Source organism: Apodemus sylvaticus, chromosome 7, assembly GCF_947179515.1.
Source record: "Apodemus sylvaticus chromosome 7, mApoSyl1.1, whole genome shotgun sequence".
In the NCBI taxonomy this organism is placed as follows: domain Eukaryota; kingdom Metazoa; phylum Chordata; class Mammalia; order Rodentia; family Muridae; genus Apodemus; species Apodemus sylvaticus.
The window spans coordinates 101,993,182-102,019,975 of record NC_067478.1 but is presented as its reverse complement, the minus strand read 5'-3'; the positions used below and the strand labels follow the sequence as shown (position 1 = coordinate 102,019,975).

The window sequence follows — 26,794 nt, the reverse complement described above, 5'->3', positions numbered from 1 at the left end:
GGCACTATTGCACCAGTGACTGAATGACAACACTTGGGCAAAGCCTTGGCCAGCCCTTGAGAATGGCCGGTCCACACAGCACCTGGCCCTGGCATCTGACCGCATGCTGAGTCAGGTTCTCTCTCCAGAGAACTACCCATTGCCTGATGTGACTGACAGTGCAAATGTGAACAAGAACTGCAGGGACACAGGACCCTTTCCCTTGGCTGCTTTCTAAGTGCTGCTCCTCAACCGCCTTTCTTACCACTGATTTCAATGGTTAACGGTAAGGGCGAATCCACACTGCTTTGCAGGTAGTGCTTCTTTCCGTTTGGTGTCCTGTGAAAGGCTCATCCTCTAGAGGCAAAGTCCACCACCAACACAAGGAAGCAACAGGAACTCAGAGGAAAAATCCCCCCAGTAACTTTAACAGATGCAGATAGTTTACCGGGATCGAGAGCAACATTCAGGGGTTGGGGAGGCACTTCTAAAAGGCAGCCAAAAGCACTTACCAAGACACTTGAATGGTATAACAATGTGACTCTTGCACTGCTTTTTGTCCCTTCTGCACCAACTATCAATATTGACTGGCTGATTTGCTTCCATCACATTTGTGATCTGCAGCTCTGGATATATCTGTTTAAGAACAACAACAAAATCCACAAAATAAAACTGGCTGCAGATGGGTAAGAAACCTCCGGGACCACCCATATGCTCTATCAACCTCAAGTTCTACCTCACGATTCCACGTTCTAACAAAATAAAAATATACTGAACTACTAAGTACTTGTCTTTTGTTTTCTACTTTTTTAACAGAAATTAAAGAATTTCCTCCAAAGTTTTTTGAGACGGCATCATCAGCCTTAGCCAACTGGAGAACAGAATCATCTGACTTGCCTGTCTTGTGATAGCATAAGTTTTAAACCAGTCATTAAACCTTCCTGTAACCTTGTCGACCTCAGCTGTATTCATCTTGATGGACATGGGGTCCCCTGGCACCAATGATGTGGTTGTTCCCTGAGAGTTTCTGTAGTATATACAGACCCACAAATTCCCCATCATCGTTCTGTATGTGGGGGCTGCACCTGCTCCCTCCAGTTCCAGTGCAAGCAGCTAGGACAAAGGCTAGTTGTCTTTTCATAGCTTATATTCTGACTCCTCCCATAGATTATATTTTAAAATGGAATATGCATGTAAGGCAAATGCAGCAGGCTTTCAACCCAAAACAAATCTGACTGGGTATCAAGAGGCAAAACCTCTGCAATATCTAAATCATACCACACATACTTAGAAAAAAAGGGGCTAGAGCTCCAGTTCTTAGTACTTGGGTCTTGGACAGGGAAACACATGCAACCCTGACACAGAAAGGGGGGGAAGAGGAGGAACTTCCTGGCAACACTCTTACCTCCTGGCAGTACTGAAGAACTTCTTCCTTTGTTCCGAGGCAGCTCTTGGTGCCTGTTGGGTCAGGCTCCCACTTCCCAGTCTGAATGTTCACATGCATATTCAACTTCCCACAGAACATTGCAATCTGAGGTTCAGCAACAGCAAAGCCTGTTCCAGCATTGGCTGCAAGAGCCTATCAAAAGATAAACCAGAGGTTTCAGATTTATTCAAAAGGTCTGCAGAGGTAGTCATTTAACACTCATACACAACCGTCTCACAACTAGATTGCTCGGTATAGTTGGAAGGTGCTTCAGAGTCCGGTAGGAATACTCTGATGTGGTGGTGGTGGTGGGAGCTGGCAAGATGGTTTAGCAGGTAAAGGCACTTATTGACAAGCCTGACGACTGAGTTTGATCCCCAGGACCTACATGATGGAAGGAGAGAGATGACTTCCATGTGTGCCGTGACTCTTGCATCCACTCAACTGCCACCCACCTGAGGGGACAGGAGGATACAAAAGAACTACCACAAACTACACAGTACTGAAGTTTCGTCAAGTTCGAAAGTAAGCATTTCCAGACAAATAAAAGAAAAATTCAACTCTGTTGAATATGAACAGGTTTATACTGACTGACATATGAGATCCACAACAAGTGCCTGTAAATTAGCATCCGAATATCAAGACGGCCATAGTCTCTAACCAGTAGCTCTTACTGGCCTGGCTCAAGCTAAATTTGGTAGGAATAGGAATAGGAATAATAATGAAGGGGGGTGGGGTTGCTGTATCTCTTTTTAAAAATATTTTATAATCTCAGATATCTACTTTTTGTCTTTACCCCACTCTGATACTGGGTCTCACGCATGCTAGCCCTGAACTCTACTACTGAGTTATATCTGTACCTCTGTTTACATTTTTTATTCTGAGATGGCATCTTGCTAAGTTACTCAGGCTTGTCTTGAAACTCACTCTGCCCAAGCAGGTTTTGAACTCCTCGTGTCTCAGCATGCTGAGTGGTCGAGATAGTAAGCTGTGGGGCTTTACATAAACAACCCTGTGCTGCAGGAAGTGTGCCAGACTTTAAAAATGACTTTTGGGTATATATGAAGTGAAATGGGAAATCTAACCTCTACTGAGCACTCTGAATATCCGGGACCTGACTAGCATCAAGTCTAACACAAGCTACTCATTCCTTCACAGGCAAATCATGAGAGCCGAAAACAGCTAAAATGCCAAATAATTTCCTTAATTCACTCATATCACAAAAAAAATCTCCATCAAGTAACCATATTTAACAAATAGACTTCCTCAGTTCTTCATCTAGTGTCAAGTCAAAATTCACTAAAAATGAACTAGATTCACAGTCCTAAAGAGGAAAATAACCCAGCACTGGGTGACCACTAGGAAGAATGTGACCTCCATTCGAGTGGGGAACTAATAAAGGAAGCAGTAGAGCCAGTCTACACAGTCTGGCACTGGAGGGATCTCAGCCTTCATCACATAAGTGTTGAGAGATTTAAACACAGAGCTCTAGTTCCCAATGTCTCTCTGCTGCTTACAAAGTAAAAGTAGACTGTAGTAAGCAAGGGAAGGGCTCAGACTGCTGGAAGTATGTGGGCCAACAGAAAAAGAGTAGTAGCTTGGGCTAAGGTGGAGTACATAAGAAGAGGCTCACACCATGATGCTCAAAAGTCGCAGGGCTAGCAAAACAGAGCATGAACTGAAGCTGCCTAACTTGTTTGGCAATAGAATCATTTCCTTTTTAAAAGCTGACTGTCACCAGGCAGCGGTGGCACACACGCCTTTAATCCCAGCACTTGGCAGGCAAAGGCAGGTGGATTTCTGAGTTCGAGGCTAGCCTAGTCTATAAGGTAAGTTCTAGGACAGCCAGGGCTAAACACAGAGAAACCCTGTCTTGAAACACCCCCTCCCCCCCAAAAAAAGCTGATTGTCTCAGGCACTTCGTTATAGCGTAATAATATAACAGTAATTAACAATATTCAGTATGTGGCAGCCTCAGTCATGGAAACAGAATACTGAAAAGGATTTCATAAGTTATGCATGTGTCTATTGTCCTGGTTCATCAAAAGGCTGAGGCAGAAGTCTATGAGTTTGGAACCAGTTTGCTCAACAAAGCAAGATCCTAACTTTTTCAAATAGAAAAGGGGATGCAAGGACCTCATAAATGAATTTACCTAATTCTGCATAAAAAATATCCCAACCATTCTTTGGCAATGTTCATGTTTTATGACAAGACCATAACTAGTAACAGCTCAGAAATTGCCGAGAAGTAGTATTTAGTATCCTCTCAAGCAATGTGCCCTTGAAGACCACAAGCACGTGTGCATAGTGTTACAGTAATCCTTTATCCATGGAAGTTATGTTCCTGGACCCACAGTAGATGCCTAAACCTATGAAGGACACTGAACTGTATACATGCTTTTTCCATGTCATAAGAAAGCTTAATGTAGCAGGGCGGTGGTGGCGCACACCTGTAATCCCAGCACTCTGGGAGGCAGAGGCAAGCGGATTTCTGAGTTCAAGGCCAGCCTGGTCTACAGAGTGAGTTCCAGGACAGCAAGGACTCTACAGAGAAACCCTGTCTCAAAAAAAAAAAAAAAAAAAAAAAAAAATCCAAAAAAAAAGAAAGAAAGAAAAAGAGAGAGAGAGAGAGAGAGAGAGCAAGCAAGAAAGAGAAAGCAAGAAAGCTTAATGTATAAAGTAAGCATAGCAAGAAAAAAATAAACACCAACGAGCTGGAGAGATGGACCAACAGTTAAGAGGACCAAGGTTCAACTCCCAGCACCCACATAGTAGGTCACAACTATTTGTAACTTCACTCCTCAGGAAATGGACATCTTCTGGCCTCTGCAAGCACTAGGCATATACGTAGTGCACAGACTTACATGCAAGCAAAACACCCATACACATAAAATTAAAATAAAATTTTAAAAAGAAAAAAACAAATTTGAAGTAAAAGAATTCTTAGCAATGTTTCAACTATATATGATCTTGCATGAATCTAACATTGAAGATACCTACTAAACATATAGGATTTAGGGTACCACATCTAATCATACGGAATACCGGAAGGAGAGGAGAAGCATTTACCCTTAAGTTCTCAGAATGAACAGGGGTAAGAAGTGTTGATTAGTTGTGTAGGATCACTGAGCCACAACATCGAAATGGTCGATTCTAGGGCATTTATCAGCCAAGACTATGTTCCACATGTTACTCATTATGGTTGCTGGCGAAAAGACCACAAGAATTTCAACTGTATAAATGCTCAGTTAATGGGTCAACCGCGGAGGTCAATGCATCAGTGTAAGTGCATTTGATTTCTGCAGTGAGATGGTCAGTGTTATCTTCCCTAAAGAGTCTAAAGTATCAGAGGTTAAAGCAACAGGAAGGAGAGCAAAACAGCCAGATCTCACCATCAGTTACCACCAAGAAAGAGAGTAACTGGAATCAATCCAGACAGCTAATAGGATACAGTGATTCACTTCTGAGTTCAGAAAGATTAATCCTTGTGGTCATGAGAGACTCTCAAGACAGTATCCTCTGAAATATAAAAGGCCTCTGTGGGCCACATGTAGGAATCAACTAATCAAACATACCCCAACCTCACCTAGCGTGTGACGGGGTCACTGTTGTATGATGTTTGCACTTCTTTACTTGGAAATGCTGTTATTTAATGCGCTCTCCATTTTCTTAAGCACCGACAGCGCCTTGACCCATTACTTCAACATATAAATCAATCCGCCTCCTAAACTAACGTTACAAATGGGACTTCACTGCCAAGTCAGCACTTCTGATATCCTGTGAACTTAGAATCCTCTACAAAAGAAAATTAATGGCCCCACCCACACACTGGCACTTAAGCAGTCCCTGCAATCTATACACACGTGTGGCAGCACTTTCAAGGCTTTGAAAACAAACTACATCAACTGATTTCCTAGCCAGTGCCTCTACATACTTAATAATTCATTCTTAATAAGAAATCCCATTTTATTAATTTGGCTCACAAAGAATTCAGCTATCTAAGGAAAGAAATTCAACTTAGTAGACAGTGCTCCTAATAATCTGAAGAAGCTTGAAGCATTTTCAGACAATATCTGAAACTTAAGTCTGGGCCTGCAACAAGTCTGTCCTTAATATCATTTCAGGAGCCCAATCCCCAGCTGGAGCTCATAAACCGTCTCCTTCTCAAGGCTGCTGGGACCAAAGCAGCTCTCTCCTACCTCGGAGCTGGTATGTAGCAGTTACTTCTTTCTGCACTGAAACTACTGCCCCCAAACTGGCCTTACAGTTTGATAAAGAGCCTACTAAACTGGCAGCATCTTCCCCAAGGGCAGGGTTTTCTCCTTACAGCTGTGGAAGTGAGGTTTCCTTAGATGGAAAGGCACTGTTCAGTGAACATTCCACCACTTTAGAGCCAACAGCTCAGTTCTTATAAAGAGTGAAACAGATCTCTGCAGCATCTAGCTAGGCTTACACGCTAGTGAAAAAGACACTCTTATTCAAATGCTCTTACATCCTTTTCAAAAAGAAAAAATAAAAAAAAACTTGAACATATTATTTCATTTCTCTTCAAGTATTGAATAAACCTTCATAACCACCAGGCAGTGGCACACACCTTGGGCAGAGGCAGACAGATGATCTGAGTTTGAGACCAGCCTGATCTACACAGAGTTCTAGGACAGCCAGTGAAACCCAATCTCTAATTATAACAATTTAAATATATGTTCACAAACTTTTCACCAAATATTTATTTGTCTCAGGAAAAAAAAAAAAACAAGTTAGGTGGGGGATAAATCTGGAAAGAGCTGGGAAAAAAGAAAGGATATAATTAAACAATATTGTATGCAAATTTAAAAAAAATAATAAGCAAAGTTTATTTGCCATCCCAGGTTATGGCTAACTACAAAAAGGAAGACAATTGGGAGTGAAAACACTAACCAGACACTAGTGTGCACTTCACCAGCAACAAGACATTAAAGGAAACAGGTCAGGGAAAAAGGCCAGAACAGTTACAAATCAGGAAAGATCAAGCACAAACAGCAAATGAATACAATGTGGGAGATTGAACAGGATGCTGGGACAGGAAAAGGCCACTGGTGGGGGAAACCAGAGCAACCACTTGTACAAGCTGTGCCAACACAAGCTCCTGTACTCCATCTATGGGTTATGCCAGATAGAAATTCCACGGCTGGGCATAAGAGAATTCTGCAATATCGTCAACTTTTACTTAAGGCCCAAAACACTCAAAGTAAAACTATTTGAGAGCTGATGTAGCTTATCAAAACAGCACCCAATGAGCATGCACAACCAAACCACTGGGTTACATCCCAGCATCACCAAAACAACCACGTGGGTTTGTTTTAATCTTGATCAAACTGTCTAGATCCCACTCTGGAGGACATAGTTTCACTTTTACAAATCCAATCTGTCAAAAAGGCAAGACCAGATGGGTCTGGTATCATGTACCTATGTCCCAGCTCCTGGGAAGGCTGGAGTGGAAGGACTGTTTGGGTCCAAAAGCTTGAGGCAAGGGTGGGCAACACAGACAGACCCTTCCTCAGAAAGGGGGAGGGAAGTAAAAGAAGTGAGGGAAGAAAAAGACACACTTGTAGATCAGACAACCAGTGAAGATGATCAGAGCACAATCACCTCCTGAAAAGCAAATGTCCTAATATAGCCTATGATAGATACTATACATATGAAACATATGATACATACATATGATAGATACTATACATATGAAACACTTTGGTTGCTGTTAAGTGGGACAGGTTAAACCTGTCAATTTGACATTTAGATGCCACCTCTAGGCATGTCTGGTCATACCATGTGGTCATACCCACAAGGTGTACATTTCATAGACAGGGGTGTCAGAGGAAGAACAGAGACGGCATAGCACAGCATTGACCTGTGGTTCCTAAGAAGCCAATGTAATCCCAAGTCCCAAACTCCTGCTGTCACAGCTAGAGCCACTTTTGCTTGTTTTTTTTTTTTTTAAAAAACACTTATATATGAATGCTACCTGCATGTACACCTGATAGCTAGGAGAGGCATCAGATCCCATTAGAGACGGTTGTGAGCCACCATGTGGTTGATGGGAATTGAATTCGGGACTTCTGGAAGTGCAGCCAGTGCTCTTAGTCACTGAAATATCTCTCCGGCTCACCTAGAGCTACTCTTAACACATGGCACCTATCATAATGTACTGTGCCCTCAAAATATTAGCCAAAAATACACTTTTTTTTTTAATTGCCTTTGTCAAGCATTCTGCAGGAACAACAAGAAAAGTAACCGATATACTATGGTTTAGAACACTGGTTCCTAATCATCCTAATATTTCAACCTCTCAAGGGTAACAAGCCCCCAAGCCTACTTTTCTATAATGAGAGGTCAGGAAACTTGGAGAGATGGCACAACAGCTAAATGCATTGGTTTTTCTTCCAGAGGACTCTGGTTGAAATCCCAGCACTCACATGGTAGCTCCTGGCTGTTACTCTAGTTCCAGGGGATCCAATGCCCTCTTCTGGCCTCCACAGACGCCATGTACACTCATGGTCAACAGACACATATCCATACACACAAAAGTTAGATGTGGGCTACAGTGTGAGATCAGGGGGTTGCAGTGGAGCACAGCTGAATTAGGAAGAATAGCTTAGTTAATAAAGTGACTGCCTTGTAAGCATGAGGATCTGAGCTGAACAGCTATTGTGAAAAAGGCTATGCGACAGCAGGGGCTTGTAACCCCAGCAGTGGGGAAGCAGACAGGAAGATTCCTGCCACGCTGAACTGGTGAGTCTGGGTTTTAGTGAGGCCCTGTTTCAAAAAGTGGGGCAGGGCACATTAACTACAGAGGAGTAACACCCGAAGTGAGCCTCTGGTCTCCCTGAGACTGTATATCCATGTTCTTCTGTAAGCCTGCCCTCAATGGCCAGAAACACATACATTATTTAAAACAAAACAAAACAAAATCTTTTATGATATTCATGAGCTTTATACATTCGCCAAAGAAATATAACAGACCTTCAATAAATGTTTTAAAATACATTTTAACACAAAGTGTTTGAAATATTGCTTATCACACAAAAGGAATTCAAGTATTTATAAACATCATTATCAGGATTTAAATTTCTTCATCTGTAGAACAAGGCTACTAATATGCCTACTCCTCTCAGACCTGTTATGGGGATTAAGATAGTGCACAAAAGCACTACATGCAATTCCTGCAGCAGAACAAGCGTCATTATCACTGTGCTCCTGAAGATCTCGGTCTCTGGCTGCAGTTACACACAACTGGCTGGCTGAAATGAGAGGCAGTACGTGAAGAGCACAGGTGGCCGTGTGTTTATCCATCTTTCAGGAAAAAAGTTGGGAGGGGGGGGGCTGGCATCAAACTGGTTTAAAAGACATTTTTTTAATTTATTAAATTTGGAAATGGATTAAAAAGAAAAAAACAGGTTGCATTACTGCTCCATACTCTATTTTGTGGGAACTCAGTCATAAAATATTTATATGAACAGCCTGCCATTTTTAAAGAAAACTACCAGAGCTGCTTGTTTCCTGGCTCTGAACCACTTTCCAGCTGGCTCACAAGTGAGGTCCTTCCTACTACCAAGCTCAGAGACTGAGCTATCACAGGGCCTGGTGGGATGGCTCAGCAGGCAAGTGCTTGCCACACACGTTAGATAATCCACATTCACTACCCAAAGCCTGTATAAGGGTGGAATGAGTCCACAAAGTTGTTCTCTGACCCCCACACAAGCACTATGGCTGCACCACCATATACATCCCCGCCCCCCCACACACACACAATTTTAATGACAGCCTTGAAAGTTACTTCTTTATGGTTCTACCTTTTTGTAAACTTCATACATACTCATGAAGTACTTTGATCATATTCATACCCAATTTGTTTTCATGGTATCCTTCCATCTACTTTTTAGCTACAAAATCTTACAAGAAGTTAATCCTTCATCTTCTAATATTTTTTACTTTGATGCAATATAAGTGAATTTTAGTTTATAAAATAGGTAAGAAACCTACCATCTAAAGGGTGAGGCTTTTTTCCCACACTGTAACAGATAAAAGTCTACTTTCCCAGAACTCCCCCAAGGACTACCTCTTGGAAACTCACTGAATCACATTCCCCTATGATGACACAACAGCCATTTGCCAAACTCTGCAAAGCATGCTAGCAAACTGCAGAGATCAAGAAGCCAAGGGGCTTCTGTATTAATCTAGTATTACCTAATCATGTGGACTTGGGCTTAATCTTTTAACTCACCAGCACTAGCATTACTCGAGCTCTTACTAAGAGCTGCGTGTGCCGGGTTAGAGAGAATGTACAGAACTGAATCTACTTAAATCTTAACGGAGAGAGGTGATTTCAAGTAAAAACCGCCTAGGAGATGCTATGCATTAAATATTTCATAATGAAATGTGTTCAATCTAAATTATTCTTAGTGAGACACATAATAGAGATGATGGAGAGTTTTCTACAGAATATCCAAACACAAGCCTGGCAATCCTCTTAAGTTATAAGCAGCCTTTGGATGATCTGATGCTCTAGGGTGTTTTGTTTTTATACGAATCAAATCACTGACAATCTAGTAATTGTAAGCATCTTTAAGTTCTTATAAATCATATTCCTTAAAATATTCCACTTACCAGATAATTCTACTAAAATGAGTATTTAACTTGGAGATTTTATCAATGTTAAGAAACTACCCAACATTCCATTTTAGCCAAAAAATATTTAACTATACAGTGTCAAGACTTAATATGAATGACAGTGTATCAGAGATTTGAAACTGGTTCCATGTCAGTTTACTTGTAATACAGCTGGGAAGATGTAAGAAAACTAATCCAGGCCTCCTAGGCAGTCGGTCGGCTGTGTCAAGATGAAGCTGAGAATCTCCTTCCCTGCCACTGGCTGTCAGGAACTCACTGAAGTCTATAGAAGACAAACGCAAGCTTCAGATGGTCTATGAGAAGCACATGGCCACAGAAGCAGCTGTTGCTGCTCTTGGTGACAAGTAGAAGGGCGTGGCCCGGATCAGCCGTGGGAATGACAATCAAGGTTTTCCCATGAAACAAGGCATTTGACCCATGGCAGAGTGCGCCTGCCGTTGAGTAAGGGGCATTCTTGTTATAGACCAAGGAGAACTGGAGAGAGGAAGCACAAGTCTGTTCGTGGGTGCCCTGTAGATGCCAATCTGAGTATTCTCAACTTGGTTATTGTAAAGAAAGGAGAGAAGGATATTCCTGGACTGACAGATACTACTGTGCCTCGTCAGTTGGGACATTAAAGAGCTAGCAGAATCCAAAAGCTTTTTAATCTCTCCAAAGAAGATGATGTCCACCAATATGTCGTCAGAAAGCCCTTAAAGAAGGTAAGAAGCCCAGGACCAAAGCACCCAAGATTCAGCGTCTTGTTACTCCTCGTGTCCTACAACACAAACTCCTCGTGTCCTACAACACAAACGCCAACTGCTCTGAAGAAAAATTTGCACTAAGAAAAACAGGGAGGAGGCTGCAGAATACGCTAAACTTTTGGCCAAGAGAATGAAGGAAGCCAAAGAAAAGCACCAGGAACAGATTGCCAAGAGACGCAGGCTGTCCTCGCTGAGAGCTTCTACTTCTAAGTCTGAGCCCAGTCAAAAGTAAGTCTTTAAGAGTAACAAATAATGACCTTGAAAAAAAGAAAACCAATCCATGTACCTTGAAATACTGATGATTTCACATACAGGATTATTTTTTATATTTATTTTCACATGTATGCGTATTTTGCTTGCATGTATGTCTATGCGCCATGCACACACAGAGGTCAGAAAAAGGGGGGGTCAGATCCCCCTGGAATTGGAGTTAAAAACCGGTTTCAGCTGACATGTGGGTGCTGGGAATTGAGTATGATCTTCTGCAAGAGCAGCCAACTCTTCAGCCCTAGATTAATTTTACTGATGCTTTAAATCAAAAGTTCCCCAAACATGAGAGACATAAGCTAAGAGGCAGAATGTTTGCCTAGCCTGCACAAGGTTCTGGGTTCAACCTTCAGCACTGTGCATGGCTGAGGGGTTGCGCATCCTGCATCTGTGTATGTACACTGGTATGCAAGGCATAGATTCACTGGCGAGATCGCGCTAGACTGAGTGTCCAGAAATCTGAGACACCTTCTTTTTACACTTTGTTATTAAAAAGTCATAATGACATCACTAGTAAGCAGGTAGCCCTTTTTATAATGTGAAGTAGCTGCATCCTTCTCTACCCAAAACATCCTTGTTGGGTTTGTGAGGTGGTCAGAGGTAAAGTCATCTGCTGCTAAAATGAATTGATCCCTGAGGCCCACACGATGAAAGATTAGAATAGATTCTCAAGTGGTCCTCTGGTTGCCACACACACACTGCAGTCAACAAAATAAGTATTTTAAAAATTATAAAAAACATATACTGATGTTTTGCTTGATATTTATAGTATCAATTTTGAAGATGACTTTATAAGTTACTCTTTTTCTGAGATGAATGCTTTTCAAAATCATCACAGCCAATGAACCAGAATCTTACCCTCACCTAATGTCTGTGCCACCCTCCAAGCAGAACCATTGTTCATTGAAACAGTTGATGACTGACTTCATGGATAGACCATCTTAATATATTTCTTAAATGGATGTAACCTGTTCCCTGTGGGCTGAGAATGATGACAATCACTCAAGTCAAATAGCATTGACAATAGCAGGAAATCTGTATCCAAATAATTGTGCCTACAATTCATTCTTTGGTGCAGCAGAACTGTCAACTCTTAGCTATTATAGAGGTAAAATCCTTTAGTGATGTGAGGGACATTGAAGTACAGTCTTACGACAATGAACTTTGATATCTAAAAATTGTTCTTATTTTGGGTTTATAACTCAGTAAGAACCAAGATTTTAAGCTCTACTAAAAACAAAACAAACAAAAAGACTGTATCTTTTGTTTTGTTTTTGTTTTTTTCTGAGACAGGGTTTTTCTGTGTAGCTCTGGCTGTCCTGGAACTCACTCTGTAGACCAGGTTGGCCTCAAACTCAGAAATCCACCTGCCTCTGCCTCCCAAGTGCTGGGATTAAAGGCGTGCGCCACCACTGCCCAGCTAAGACTGTATCTTTTTATGCTCATTTAATAACATGTCTATCATTTTTATGGTTGGTATAAAAATATTCTGTTGAATGTAATAAAAAATAAAAAGTATAAAAAAAAAAAAAACAAATACTGAAAGCCACAAACCTAAATCTTTATTCCCAAGTGTCTTCTTGGGTGAATAATCTATATCTTTCTTTGTAACTGAAAAAGAATTTTTTAACATGACTAAATGATTTTCATAGGGCAGGGAGAAGTTCACTTTTTAAAAGAGAAATTATATGTTCAAACAGTTCTGTTACATATTTCCCTAACTGCAAGCAATATTATATATAAATCTTGATTAATAAATTTTAACTTTTAATGTCCATTAAAACTGGAAGAATAAGAAATATGTGAAAGTGTTCCACCCTCTTCAAGTTCAAAGCAAGCCAAAAGACATCTTTCTCATGATTTATGTAGCATTTAAATTTAAAAGTAAATAGACTGAACCATCAACATGCAGCAGATCTGCTTTCAAACAATAATTCTCCCTGCCTTGGACCAACGCCCATGTGCATTACTGTAATTATCAGCAATTAAAAAAATAAAGTAATAAAGCTAATACACTCCATAAGTCAGTATGTTCACTTGCTGAATGGGCCATTAATTAGCCTTTCTTGGTACATGCCACCTAACTACTAAATAAATGCATAAGGAGGAACAGGAAAACTTACAGGCAATATGGATTAAGTAAGGATGAAGACGCATAAACACCCCTCCTGGGCAGACAATGCAGCAACACTTCAGTGATGCTATTCAGGTGGCCACCAGGGAGCTGGTCAGTCTTTGCCCTTCAGGATCCTGTCTCCACCCAACTCTGCGTCCCAGGAACACCAGTTAGTTCCAAGACATCAACAACATGACTATGACCTACAAGGCCCACAGGGCGACAGTCCCTGACTAAGGCCATTCCTATACACTCCAGACCATTTTCAGTGTAGACCCAAGTCAAGGTGCCTGGCTCCAAGTCCTCACCTGGACTCTCTTTCCCCGGTCCTCCTAAAGCAGACCTGTGCTCACTCTCGGGGCTCTGCTCAGTGGATAACCTCAAAAACTGCTTCAGTCCAATCCAAGCAAAGGTCCCTCCCAGTCCCTCCTGTGCCTGCCACGTCAGCACTAACACTTGAGTAACTCTTTCTAACCTCCATCTAGCAATAGTACCTAGCATATAGCAGGTAATCAATTCTGTTCTGATTCCCAGAACACAATCAGGCTCTAAACCCAGAGCTCTTAAATTCTGTTTTATATATTTCCCTAAACTACAGTCAGCAGTGGTTTCTAAGTCAACATAGCATTAGCATCCATATCAGCATATGAGAAATGTGTGCTGAAGCAACGTTTAACAGCACTCGATGCTCATGCAGAGTTCTGGCACCTATCAGGCAGCCACCGCACAACCACTGCAATTCCAACTCCAGAGATCTGGTACCTGCTTCTTACCTCTACAGGCACTTGTCTGCATGTGGCTCAAATTCAGACATACACACACATTAGCTAAAAAAGTCTTTTAAAAAAAACTATGCAAAAAGAAATGACTAACTGAATAAAAAAGAAATCCATACAGGATGATAATCTTCAATTTTGAAAACCATTATGTTTGCCAAATGACTTTCTAACATACATGGTTTGAACAGGATCAATATACTAGACACATACTCACATCACATAGTTCCCCGCCAACACAAACACAGCCCTCAGAGGCAGTACCTGAAGGCTGTCAGTAGTTCAGCTGCTGTTTACCTCCTCTCGTCTTCACACACCCTTAACATTTTTTCTCCGTCTTTTAAGACCAGACAACAACAACAACAACAACAACAAAAACCAATTTTTTTAAAGCTCAATATGTCATGTTTTATTTGTGGGACAGGGTGTTTGTGCCATGACGCATATAGAAATCAAAGGATAACTTACAGAAAATTATCTCCTCTACCTTGTGAGTCTTGTGAACTGAAGTGGGGTTGTCAGGCTTGGCCCTAGCATCTCTACCCACTGAACCCCCTCCCCCCTGGCTCTCCACTTTACAACTTTTCACTCTTAAGCCATCACACTATCTTAAAGTATCCATTATCTTATCCTGTTAGGGACTCATTTCCGTAACATACATGTGTGCTGTGCATTACAATTTGCTGTTTTTATTTATTTTTATTTTATGTGCATGTTTTACCTACATGTGTCTGAGCAAGGGTGTCAGATCTCTTAGAACTGGAGTTACAGTTGTGAACTGCCATGTGAGTACTGGGACTTGAACCCAGGTCCTCTCTGGAAGAGAAGCTAGTACTCTTAAACCAAGCCATCTCTCCAGCACCACAATTTCTTATTGTTAAGATTCTTTTTCAGGGCCGGGCGGTGGTAGCGCACTCCTGTAATCCCAGCACTCTGGGAGGCAGAGGCAGATGGATTTGAGTTCAAGGCCAGCCTGGTCTACAGAGTGAGTTCCAGGACAGCCAGGGCTATACGGAGAAACCCTGTCTGGGGGGGGGGGGGGGCGGGAAGATTAAAAAATTCTTTTTCTATGTGTGTATGTTTTGTCACATGTATTTTGTGTACCACATGCATGTCTGGTACCCTCTGAGGCCATAATAGGGTGTCAAATTGCGTGAACTGGAATTACAGATAATTGTAAGCCACCATATGGGTACTAGGAATTGAACCTGGCTATGTTGTTCAACAGTCAGTGATCTGAACTGCTGAAACATTTCCCCAGCCCATACCTAGGTATCCATTTCTCCCAATATGTCTTAATCACTGTTTTATTGCTGGGAAGAAACGCCATGACCAAGGTAACTGGGAGCTTGCTTATGGTTTCAGAGGCTTATTCAATTATTATCATGGTAGTGACCCTGGCAGTATGCAGGCAGATATGGTGTTGGACAGTAGCTGAGAGTTCTATATTCTGATCTGTCTATCCACAGGCAGCAGAAAAGGGAGAACTGGGTCTGGCTTGGGTTTTTGAAACCTCAAAGGCCACCTCCAGTGATATACTTCCTCCAACAAGACCACATCTCCTAATCCTTCTCAAATAATGCCAGTCTATTGATATCTGATGACTATGCATTCAAACCTATGAGCCCAGCCATTCTTATTCATACTACCATACTGGAACTACCAATTTTATCTTTCCTTTACCTGCTTGGTGCCCAATAGAAAGACCTGACACTGCCAGAAAGGTCCATGAATGCCCTGCAGTGCACACACTGAGGTTGTCTGTCTGTCTGTCCGTCCGTCCGTCCGTCCGTCCCCCCCCCCCATCTCCTGAAGCCAACCCTCTCCCCTCTCCCCATGGCCCCACCTCAAGAGGAGCCACTATTCTCCAGGCCTGAGGTTGCTAGTCCTCCAGAGTGCTTTGTCTGGTTTCCTCACTGTTTTGTCATTCTTGACTGACTGCCCTTTTAGGAGCTGACAACTTTCTCAGAAAACACCTAAAAATAGAAAATTTCAAACATAATATGTCAACAGGCCTCTTATTTTATATATGCACTTTATGGGTCATATACATAAGCCCTAAATTGTGGCTGGAAATTACATTCTCCCTCAGAATTTGAGAATCTGGCACTGCTACTGAGAAACCAAAGCCAATCCGACCCTTCTGTGCAGGCCTACTTCTCTCTAGCTTCCCAATTTTTGGTACTGTTTAACTTCAGCCTAATGTGCCTTGCTATGGCCTTTGTGTCCATCACCAGACCCAGCCCTTAGTGGACTGAGCAGTTCTCCATTCATAATCTGTTCTTTCCACTCCCTGGATTTCCTAGACCAAGCCTCTAGTTTCTCTTCCTTCTCTCTTCTTACAGTTTATTCCTTCTGACTTTTTTCCTCAGTGGTATAGTACATGCCTGGTAGGTATGAGGACCTAGGTTCCATCCTCAGCGTCACAAAAAGTAAAAATAAAATTTTTCCCATTAATAGACTATGATGGCCATCTTGTCTGTACATATTGTGACGGGTTCAGCTTCTTCACCTGCGTACGTCATACACACAAATTCACAAAGACCAGTTCTGCTTGGTGAGGACCTTAAATCAGGCTCGAATCAGTCTTTTACAGCAATACTAAAGATATTTTATTCTGTCTTGAGTATTATTTCTATTGCTTTAAAAAACACTAAACACCATTCAGCTTCTTTGACTTTTATCAATTCACAAGTATAATCATTCAAAATAATACACAACAAGATGTTTATTAATGTAGAACCCAAGGAAGCTAGCAAAACCTCAAATAACCTTTTCTCTAACAGTTTCTACAAAAGATTGAGCGAAAGATTTGTTCTAGTTTCTTCTATTATGATAAAAACACTCTAACCAAAAACAACTTAGGGGAGGAAAGGATTTGGCTTACAATTCCAGATCACAGTCCATCATTGTGGGAAAATCAAAGCAAGAATTCAAAGTAAGAACCTGAAAAAGCAGGCCTACTTGCTATTCCATGCAGAATTACCTCTCACTTCTGAACTCACTCAGCCTGGGAAGTACTGCAGAAACCATGGATTATTCACAAGCACAGGCTTGGCTAGTGTTTTTACAAAACCCAGGACCAACTGCCCGGACAGTACAGTTCATTAGGTAGGGCTGAGCCAGCACACATCCATTAGCAATCAAGACAATCCCCCACACGCCTGCCCACAAGGCCGTGTGATATGGGCAATCTCTTATAGACTCTCTTCTTGGGTGAGAGCTAAAGCAAACTACAACAAGGTTGCACTAAAAAAAAAAACAAAACAAAACCATGTAAAGTTAAGCAGAAATATTGGTTAAAGGGGGTAAAGGAGTTAGCAAAGGCTCTTGTTATAAATTATGGCTCAGGTAGCACACGTGCCTAGCATGCTCAACAATTCAAAGTACTGTGGAATGAGAAAAATTACCAGCAGCTCATTACTCAAAGTTACATTTTTCATTGTTTCCATTATCTACAGAGAACCATGGCCCAAATGGAAAATTCTAGAAATAAACAATTCATAAGTTCTGAGTTGCTTATCATTCTAAGTTACAAAATAAAATTTCACTCTGCTCCATACCCAGGGCACAAATCATTCCTTTGTTCTATGTTGCTATCCACCTAAGTCATTTAGTAGCTGTCTCAGCTGTCAAACTATCCCGTCACCACAGCATGCAAGCCAAAGTAACCTTTACTGTTCACATAACCTTGATCCCACCTAGACACAAAAGTCATGATGGTTGCAACTCAAGCCTGCTTTTTTATTGCTTTCTCCATCCATCCATCTATCCATTTTTTTTTGGATGTACATTAAAACTAGATCCTTATGTATACCAGGCATGCACATTATACAACACTTCTTTCACATACCAAATTAAACTATCACAAAGGACAAGCTCAGTAAGATATACTCATGCCATCTTGATTACAGAATTGTTAAAACTATCCTGCTTAATACTTATAACTAATATAACTGCTGTGCCTAATTTATTAATTAAGCTGTATCACAGATACACACACACAGCACATAACTGTATATGTATATATACACATATATAAACACCTATATATACATGGGTGTAGAGTTGTGTGTGTGCTTATTTCAGGAAAAAAACAGTCCATAGAGTTCAGGACACCAGTGCACATTTGGGAGCAGACCTCTCATAGGTGAGGGAACCATTATAAATGTCAGATCATTTCTCAACCAGCTTTCTCCCCTTTCTTTTTAACAAGGGTTGAAAAGCCAGATATCTATACATAACAAATAGAGGGAAAACAGGATAGGTGGACCACAGCATTTCTTCACCAACTAAAGGAGCCTGTTGCTACCTGGCCCCTGCTGTCAGATGTCCACATTCTTCAAAAACTGGTAAGAACTTTTTAGATTAAAACTATTACTTGAGGGCTAGAGAGATGGCTCAGCGGTTAAGAGCACTGACTGCTCTTCCAGAGGTCCTGAGTTCAAATCCCAGCAACCACATGGTAGCTCACAACCATCCATAATGAGATCTGATGCCCTCTTCTGGTGTGTCTGAAGATAGCTACAGTGTACTTACATATAATAAATAAATAAATCTTTTTTAAAAAAACTATTGCTGGGCGGTGGTGGCTCACACCTTTAATCTCAGCACTCTGGGCGGCAGAGGCAGGCGGATTTCTGAGTTCAAGGCCAGTCTGGTCTACAGAGTGAGTTCCAGGACAGCCAGGGCTATATAGAGAAACCCTGTCTCGAAAAAAAAAAAATAAAACCAAATCCAAAAAAAAGCTATTACTTGAAAATATGTACCTAGAACTTAATTACAGTTAAGTCTAACATGGTGAGGACAAAACAAAATAAGGATGCACTATTTGTAAGCTGCATTTTTTTTTTCTTTTCTTAACCTAAATTTAACACACTAGGTTTTAGAGTAAAGAGACCTGAAAATCTAAAGAACAAAATTTGGAAAACCAAAAGACAAAGTATAAACTAAAATCTATCTGATGGATCCTGTTGATTACAAAATACTGTAATAATTAATTTAAAGATCTTAGCATTTGGGCACAGGATATAACTCAATGACAATGTGTATGCTTAGACTGTATGTGGCCCTGGATTCATCCTCAAGATTGAAAAGATCTTAATACTGTTAAGATTAACACCACTACCCAAAGCAATCTGCAGACTCAGTGTAATCACCCATCAAAATCTCAACAGAATAGAAAGGCCACTGCAAAGGTCATTATGGAATCTCAGAATCTTGAAAAGGAGCAGTTCAGAAATAAACCTTTATATATATGGCCAACTGATTTTTGACAAGATTGCCAAGACCATATAATAAGAAAAATGGAAGAGTCTTTAAAACAAACGGTCTTGTGAGAATGAAATCTGATCCCTGCCTTAAATTACATATAAAAATAAACTCAAGGGCCTGGGGAGGTGAGTCAGTGGGTGCACGCACGCTCTGGGAAAGCAGAGAGACTTTCTGCAGTGTGCAGACTTTCTGCAGTGTGCTCCATCCATCCCTGGCATCTGCGTGGCCACGGCCGCCCGCACCTGCAGCCCAGCTTTGGGAGGATGGGCAGCCGGATCTCAGGGGCTCACCAGCCAGCTTAGCTGAAGCAGTGAGCCTCGGATCCAGAGACCCTGTTTCTCAGAGGAACTGGACACCCTCCTTTGGTTTCTTCAGGTATGCATGTAACACTCTCACAAATTAACTCAAAACAAGGAATACCTTAAGCTCAAAGCTACAACTCTCAGAAATCTTACAGGAAAAGCTTCATAGCATAACTTCTCAGATATGACATTAAGACAGGTAACTACAGGAAAGAAATACAAAGCTTCCCTTTATCAATTTTAAAAATGTTGTACATCAAAGAACACTACATCAAGAGTGAAAAGACATGGGAAGGAGTACTGCAAGTCACCGCTCTGATTCACATCCAGAAAAATAAAAGGAACTCTTGCAATTCAACAGCATCAAACTGTCTAGATATAAAACAAACATTTTGAAAAGACATTTCAAAGGAAAACTAACAGGAAAGGACATTCAGCACCACTAGTTACAGGACTAACCTCGAACCCACACCACAGCCAGATGCTGCTCCTCACAGTTAGGATGCCTGCTCCCAAAACTACGAATCCTGAGAGGAACGAACTACCACCAAGGATATGGAGAACCTGCAACCCTTGCGCACTGCTAATGGAAATGTGACATGTACACTCACTGTGTAAAACAAAATGAAAACACAGAACTACCAAAGACCTATCATCTCACATATGGCTACACAGCCAAGGGAAGCATGATCCGGAAGAGACACTGCTCACTGCAGAACCAGCATGCAAGGCAGTGAAGCCCACTATGCTACAGCCACAAGGACAAGCAAACCAGGTAACTGTCCATTTAGACCTGTAGTCCTATGCATAGCTAGGTGAGTGCTGGCTGGGAAACCAAGAGGAAAACCAAAAAGGAGCCCGTGGATGAGAGTGGAAGGAGGAAACTGTCTGTGTAACTGGACGTTAGTGAGCAGGGGACACGCTGTTCCGTAAGCATAAACCAGCCAGAACTAGTCAGAGAACAAATACTTAGTGATTCCACTAGTGTATGTCATCTGAAATAGTAAAATTATAGAAACAGACATCAAAATTGCAGTAACCAGAAGATGAAAGGGAGAAAAGTTTGCTATTCAACAGGTAGAAGTTTCTTTATAGACCATTCATAAATTCTAGAGATTCACTATACAACCCTAGCCAATACTTAACAGTGTATCATGTACTTAATAGTTTAAGAGAGTAGAGAGCTTGGTAAGCAATGTTAGTATTGCATAGAATATAGAACTGAGTTTGATCCTCAGAACTCACATAAAAAATGCCAGGTGTGGGTAGAACACAGCATAAATCCCACAGAGCAGACAAAATGCCAGGTGTGGGGAGCACACAGCATAAACCCCACAGAGCAGACGTGGGGACAGACAGCTCTGGGGCTCACTGCCAGCCAACTTGGCCTACCTGGCAAGCCAATGAGACATTGTCCCAAAAACCAAGGTGAAGGTGACTGGGGAACACATGCACTCACACACATCTGCACCAACACATGAATATATATCCATACACAAAACAATACGGGGACTGAGCTCACTATAAATGTTCTTGCTGACAATAAAAATGTTTACTTTTAAAATGATACATTTTCTATTATATATAATTTACTATAAACTCAAATATGTAGATTTTGAATTGTGCAATTTAAAGAATTTTTGCATTTTCTGGATGACATGTAAACTTTAGTATGAAATAAACATCTATAATCAATAAGGAGGAGGTTATGATAGATGGAAACAGGTCTGGGTGATGGTGACACACACCTTTAATCCCAGCACTCAGAAGGCAGAGGCAGACAGATCTCAAGAGTTCCAGGCCAACCTGGTCGGTCTATAGTGTGAGTTCCAGAACAGCCAAGGCTACAGAGAAATCCTGTCTCAAAAACAAACAACAAAACAAAACCCAAAACCCATGGACTAGGCACTGGCTATCAGCTGCCCCACAGAAGCATATTTTCATTCATCTCAGGAATTACACCGTGCAGCACGGAGATGAGACTAGCCTGGTCTACGTGACTTTTTGACTCAGAGAAAAAAAATTGCAACATTCAGTGGGGCAATGTTTGAGATATTTTTGGAGTCCTATAGGAAAAGAGATAATTGGGCAGAAGCAGTATTTAGACTTTTTAAAAGAGCTAATGGCTGAGAACTTCCTGAAAGTAAAGAAAGCCACCAAATCTCACAGATTTAAAGAGCTCCTCAATCAGAACTCACACCTAAAAGCCAGGCGACGGTGGACACTGGCAATCCAGCCACTAGGCAGCAGAGGCAAGAGGAGCAATCCGTGCGCTGACCCCTCAGCGAGGGGAGTTCACAGCAAGCCTGGGTACACAAGACTGCCTTAAAAAAGCAAAACAGAACACCGCAGAATAAAAAATACACACCTATATACAGCAGTAAAATAGCTAAAGGCAAGACTCAACAAAGTTTTTCTTAAAGAATGAAAACATTATTGATGGAGAGTTTGGGGAGATGGCTCAGTCAATAATTGATTCATGTAAGTGATTTGAATCATTCAATACCAGGAATGGACCATGATCTTTATGTCAAACAATTTTACTGTTTTTTTAATTAAACATTTTTTCGATTCATGTGTTATGTGTATGTATGTGGATAGGCATGCTTGTGACGTAGTACAAGGTGGAGGTCAGAGGACAACTTCAAGAGTCTGTTGCCTCCTACCACGTGGGTCCTGCAAGTCATGAAGGCTCAGTGGTTATATGTCAAACCCATTTTTGGGGCATGGAGGTGAAATCCTAGACAAAACTTTAGCAAAACAAATCTAAAACAGTAAGTAAACAAAGTGGGGGTAAAAAGAGGACAGTGACACCATAATAGTCCCGGGAGTGGAGAAATAAAAGACATGCACAGGGCTGGAGACTCAGCTCAGTTCAAAGCACTGGCTGCTCTCCTAGAGGACCCAGGTTCAATTCCCCGCAACTCCATGCTGGAGGATGTGACACCCTCTGCTGGTCCTTGCAAGCACTGCACACATGTGGTGCACACACAGGAACACAAGCCAAATTATACATACACATTAAAAAAAAAAAAAAAAAAAAAAAAGAAAGAACGAATGAAAGAAAAGACACTCACACCAAGCACTTTTGTTAAGTTTACAAAGACCTCTTATCTGATACAAGCTGGGACCTGTAAGTATCATATCAATGATAACCACAGCTTCATTCTGAGACTAATAATAGAAGATATTCTACCAGCTCTAACAGTTGCAACTATATAGAACATTTACTAGAGTTCTCTAACCAGTGCAATTAAGAAAAAATGGGGAAAAAGAAATGTTTAAATGGTCTGGTCATTACATAAAAGTAAATAAATAAAAGCAGTCACCAATCACAGAATATACTCCCCCCAAGAAATTTCAAAATTACAAGTAAATTATTTCAATTTGGACACAAGCAAAAGTTGTTGGACAAAAGGACAATTTTACAATATCAGACTGCAATTGACTTAATTGATAAACTTGGTACAGTTCCAAACAAATTCCAACAGATATGTTTTTGGTGACATGTAGTAAACATACAAAGAAAGTGGGTTTAAAAAATAGAGACAAAAAACAAGATGCAAGGGCTTGTTCTAGTAAATGTAAAACATTACTTAGAGCAAGAGCAGAGAGGTCAATGGAATGTGAAATTTAAAACTGATTCACAAATTTTTAAAAAATTAACAAAAGTTAATTTTGGCACAATAGAGCAAAGAGGAAAGACTTCTGGTCGCATAGAACTGTAATTCTAGCACTGAGGAGGCTGAAGCAGGAAAATCACAAGTTCAAGATCTGGGTACCTTATCATCAAGACCCTCCCTAAAAATAAAAAATGAAAGGGCTGAGACTGTCAGTCAGAAAGCCCCTGCCTAGCAGGTGTAAAGCTCAGCATCCACAGCCCGGCCCCAGTCAGAAAGAACAGCCCTGACAGTAACAGCAGGCTCGGCACCTCTATGATGCCTGTTGGTTACCTATGAGAGCAGAGCTTCTTCAAGAGACAGAATTAAGAGAGTAAGGGGTAGGTTGGAGAGATGGGTCAGTGGTTAAGAGCACTTGTTCCTGCAAAGGACTCAAGTCCCAGCATTCACCTGCAGCTTGTAACTAGCTATACCTCAAGTCCCAAGGAACCCTATACCCTCTTCTGGCATCACAGGGCACCAGGCAGAGAGGGCACACATACATGCAGGCAAAACACTCATATCCATAACATTTAAAAATAAATCCTTTGATGGGGCTGGAAAGATGGTGGTTAAGAACACTGGCTACTCTTTCAGCGTGCCGAGTTCAAGTCCCAGCACCCACATGGCAGCTCAGAACTGTCTAACTCCAGCTCCAAGGATTTGGCACTTTTGCATAGACATGCAGGCAGAACACTGATGCACATAAAATAAATAAACCTTAAGAAAAACATCTTGCCGGGCAGTGGTGGCGCCTTTAATCCCGGCACTTGGGAGGCAGAGGCAGGTGGATATCTGAGTTCAAGGCCAGCCTGGTCTACAGAGTGAGTTCCAGGACAGTCAAGGCTATACAGAGAAACCCTGTCTCAAAAAACCAAAAAAAAAAAAAAAAAAAAAATCCTTTGGGGGGTTGGGGTGGGTTGTCTATTGATTAGTTCAACCGTAGAGTGTGTGTGTAGCGGCTAGAGGCCTGGGTTCAATCTCCAGAGCCTAAGAAAACAAACAAAAATATTTTTAGTAAGCCACAGAGAGAAAGCACATCTTAACTCCAAGTGCAAACAACTCAACTGTCCAAGGGCAAAGTAAATTGTGGTTTTATTCATACAGAACAGCAACAGAAGCCAGTGAGTCACAAGTATGCTCAGTACAAACAACTCTCAAAAACATGTTCAGTGAAAGACACCAAACAGTCAGGGATACATTGAGTAAATCCATTTACATGATCTTTTAAAAAAAAAAAAGGAAATGTTAATGAGGACGTCTGTTAAAACTGCAAAGGCAAAGAATAAATGTGTAAGAGCTGGGGCTTGGTTACTTCTGGAGGACAGAAAGAAGGCGTGGCTCTGCTCTTCTGACCTTGGAGTGATTCCTGATAATATGCCTGGCAACTGTGTCTGCAAGTTTTAAAAGCTCAAAAGTGAGCAACCGACAGCTAGGGCTGTATCTCAAGTTGGCAGAGAACGTGCCTAGCATGGTCAGGGCCCCAGGTTCCGTCTCCACCAACGTACAAACCAGGCTTGATAGCACACAGTTGTAATTCTAGCAAAGAGAAGTAAAAGCTAGTGGATCAAAAGCTCAAAACTGAGCAGTGCTACCCATCTTTGAGGGAGAGGCAGCGGCAGGTGGACCTCTGTGAGTTCCAGGACAGTCAGGGCTACACACTGAGGCTCAGTTTCTTCAAACGTAGCGTAGTTCAAGGTTTCCTCTCCTACATTTGCTGTTGGGCGTAATCCCTAAGGATCCACGTGCTGAAAGAGACCTGACTCCTGCCATGCACACATGTGGACACATGCAATCTCTCTCCCTCTCCAAAAATGCTAAACAGCAAAAGGCTTACGAAAGCCTGGTTAAGGAGGACAGCAAGGGAGCAGGCACTTGACACTCTGACCTCATGAAGTCCTCACAGCAGACTCAAATGAGTCCTGCACGAATGAAAAAAAAAAAATTACAACTCATTAAACCCCCAGGAAGTGTTATGAAAACATAAAGAAACCTTGGAATGCTAAATGACCAAGCTCAGGGAAGAGTTACTTCTGGGAAGTTCAAACAACTACTTCCTTTGTAAGGCTTCATTTCTGTCTGAAGTGTGTTAGTCTTAGTTTTGCTCTTTGTAGCCCAGGCTGGCCCTGAGTCCCTAATCCTCCTGCTTCTATTCCCTAAATCCTGGAATCACAGAGGTGTGACCCTTGTGGGCTTTAACTTCTTATCCTCCTGCCTCAGCCTTTGGAATGCTGAGATTACAGGAGTATGCTACCATGCCTGGTTAATTGTTTTTAAGTCTAAGCAAGCATTATAAATGTTAAGCTAAACAAAAATAGGTGTTGGGTACACGCATTTTCAAAGATGCCTTGCTGTGATTAATTAAAGGAGGTAAAATAAATGCTGCTCTAACATTTCATCTCTTAAAATGAAATCCTATTTCTGCCTTCCCTAGTCATAAATTTATCATTCCAGCAGAAAAAAAGGGTATTTGACAACAGTTATGCTCTTACCATACTACTAAATCTTCATTTCCTTCTTCAAGTCCAATCATTTATATTCTTCCAACCATTCTGCTGTGGGTGATGTCTCTCAAAAATGAAGTATAATGTCGTAGAAGTCGCCTGCCATGCGTGCAGCAGGACCTGTTCGCTTCCTCAGCACCCATGTCAGGTACAGTACTGACATCTATGGTCAGCTTGGGACAGGAGAACAGAGACCGCCTCAGGTTGGCTGGCAAGCCAGCCAGGAAGTCTAGCCAGAGACCTTATCTCAAAAATAAGTGAACAACAGGACAATTCCTGATGCTGACCCCTGGCTTCCACACCACGCATGTGTGCACACGCTTGTATTTAAAAGGAAGTGGGACAGGGTAACATGATAACACTCATCAGATAACTTAACCCACAATAACTCAGTAGAGAGGAATTACTTGTTTCTCTTTAAGCCAACTCAAGTTAGAGCTTCCCAAGTGGAGAGTGCTCTAGTAACAGACAGGCACTGGGTTGCTACCAACAATATCTCTTCAATCTAAGCCGTTTGATTCAAGGCTGCTCCATTCTCCTCCAAAGCAGGTCTTAAGAGACCCGAGACTACTGAAGTGGGACTATCCCCCTCTACAGAGGAGCCTTGAATTGGTCAGTCTTGGGCTACCAAACTAGGAAATGTTTCTTTACCACAAAAGGAGGCATACAAGGCAATTTCCTCTCCCTCTGGACATTACCATCCTCAGAGAAATGAGTCTCAGGAAGGCCAAGTAAAAAGGTTGATGGTGAGTGAGTTGCTCAATTAATAAGCTAGCCTTATTGCTGTCCCATACCAAAATCTAACTTTTTTTTTTCTGAACCTCAATCTACTAATTACATAGCACACTGATCAATATTTGTAAAATGCATCTGGAGTTGGCAGCCTCTTCTCTGAATAATGATATAACCCCTGGTTCTGATACAACCCTCCGCTGCGGTCCCTCACCCCCACCCAACACAGGATTATGTCTTAATTGTTTTCTTGTTAGAATACAAAGAAAAGGACTGGAGAGATGGCTGGGTGGTTAAGAGCACTGGGTGCTTCTCCAAAGATCCTGAGTTCAATTCCCAGCAACCACAT

At 41.5% G+C, this 26,794-nt stretch overlaps 1 protein-coding gene and 2 pseudogenes across 4 annotated transcripts in view; 1 reads left to right on the top strand and 2 right to left on the bottom strand.

The window, feature by feature from the left end:
* Nucleotides 1-26,794, bottom strand: part of Aplp2 (amyloid beta precursor like protein 2) — a 66,248-nt gene that overhangs the window by 32,913 nt on the left and 6,541 nt on the right. For all 4 annotated transcript variants that reach the window (XM_052188763.1, XM_052188764.1, XM_052188765.1 and 1 more), the window contains exons 2-3: nt 1,385-1,558; nt 492-615 (exon numbers count right to left, since the gene is read on the bottom strand). In XM_052188763.1, the coding sequence (XP_052044723.1) occupies nt 492-615; nt 1,385-1,558 (298 nt within the window). The remainder of the gene's footprint in view (nt 1-491; nt 616-1,384; nt 1,559-26,794) is intronic.
* On the bottom strand, nt 717-1,120 carry LOC127689492 (40S ribosomal protein S21-like; annotated as a pseudogene).
* Nucleotides 10,282-11,047, top strand: LOC127689276 (40S ribosomal protein S6-like; annotated as a pseudogene).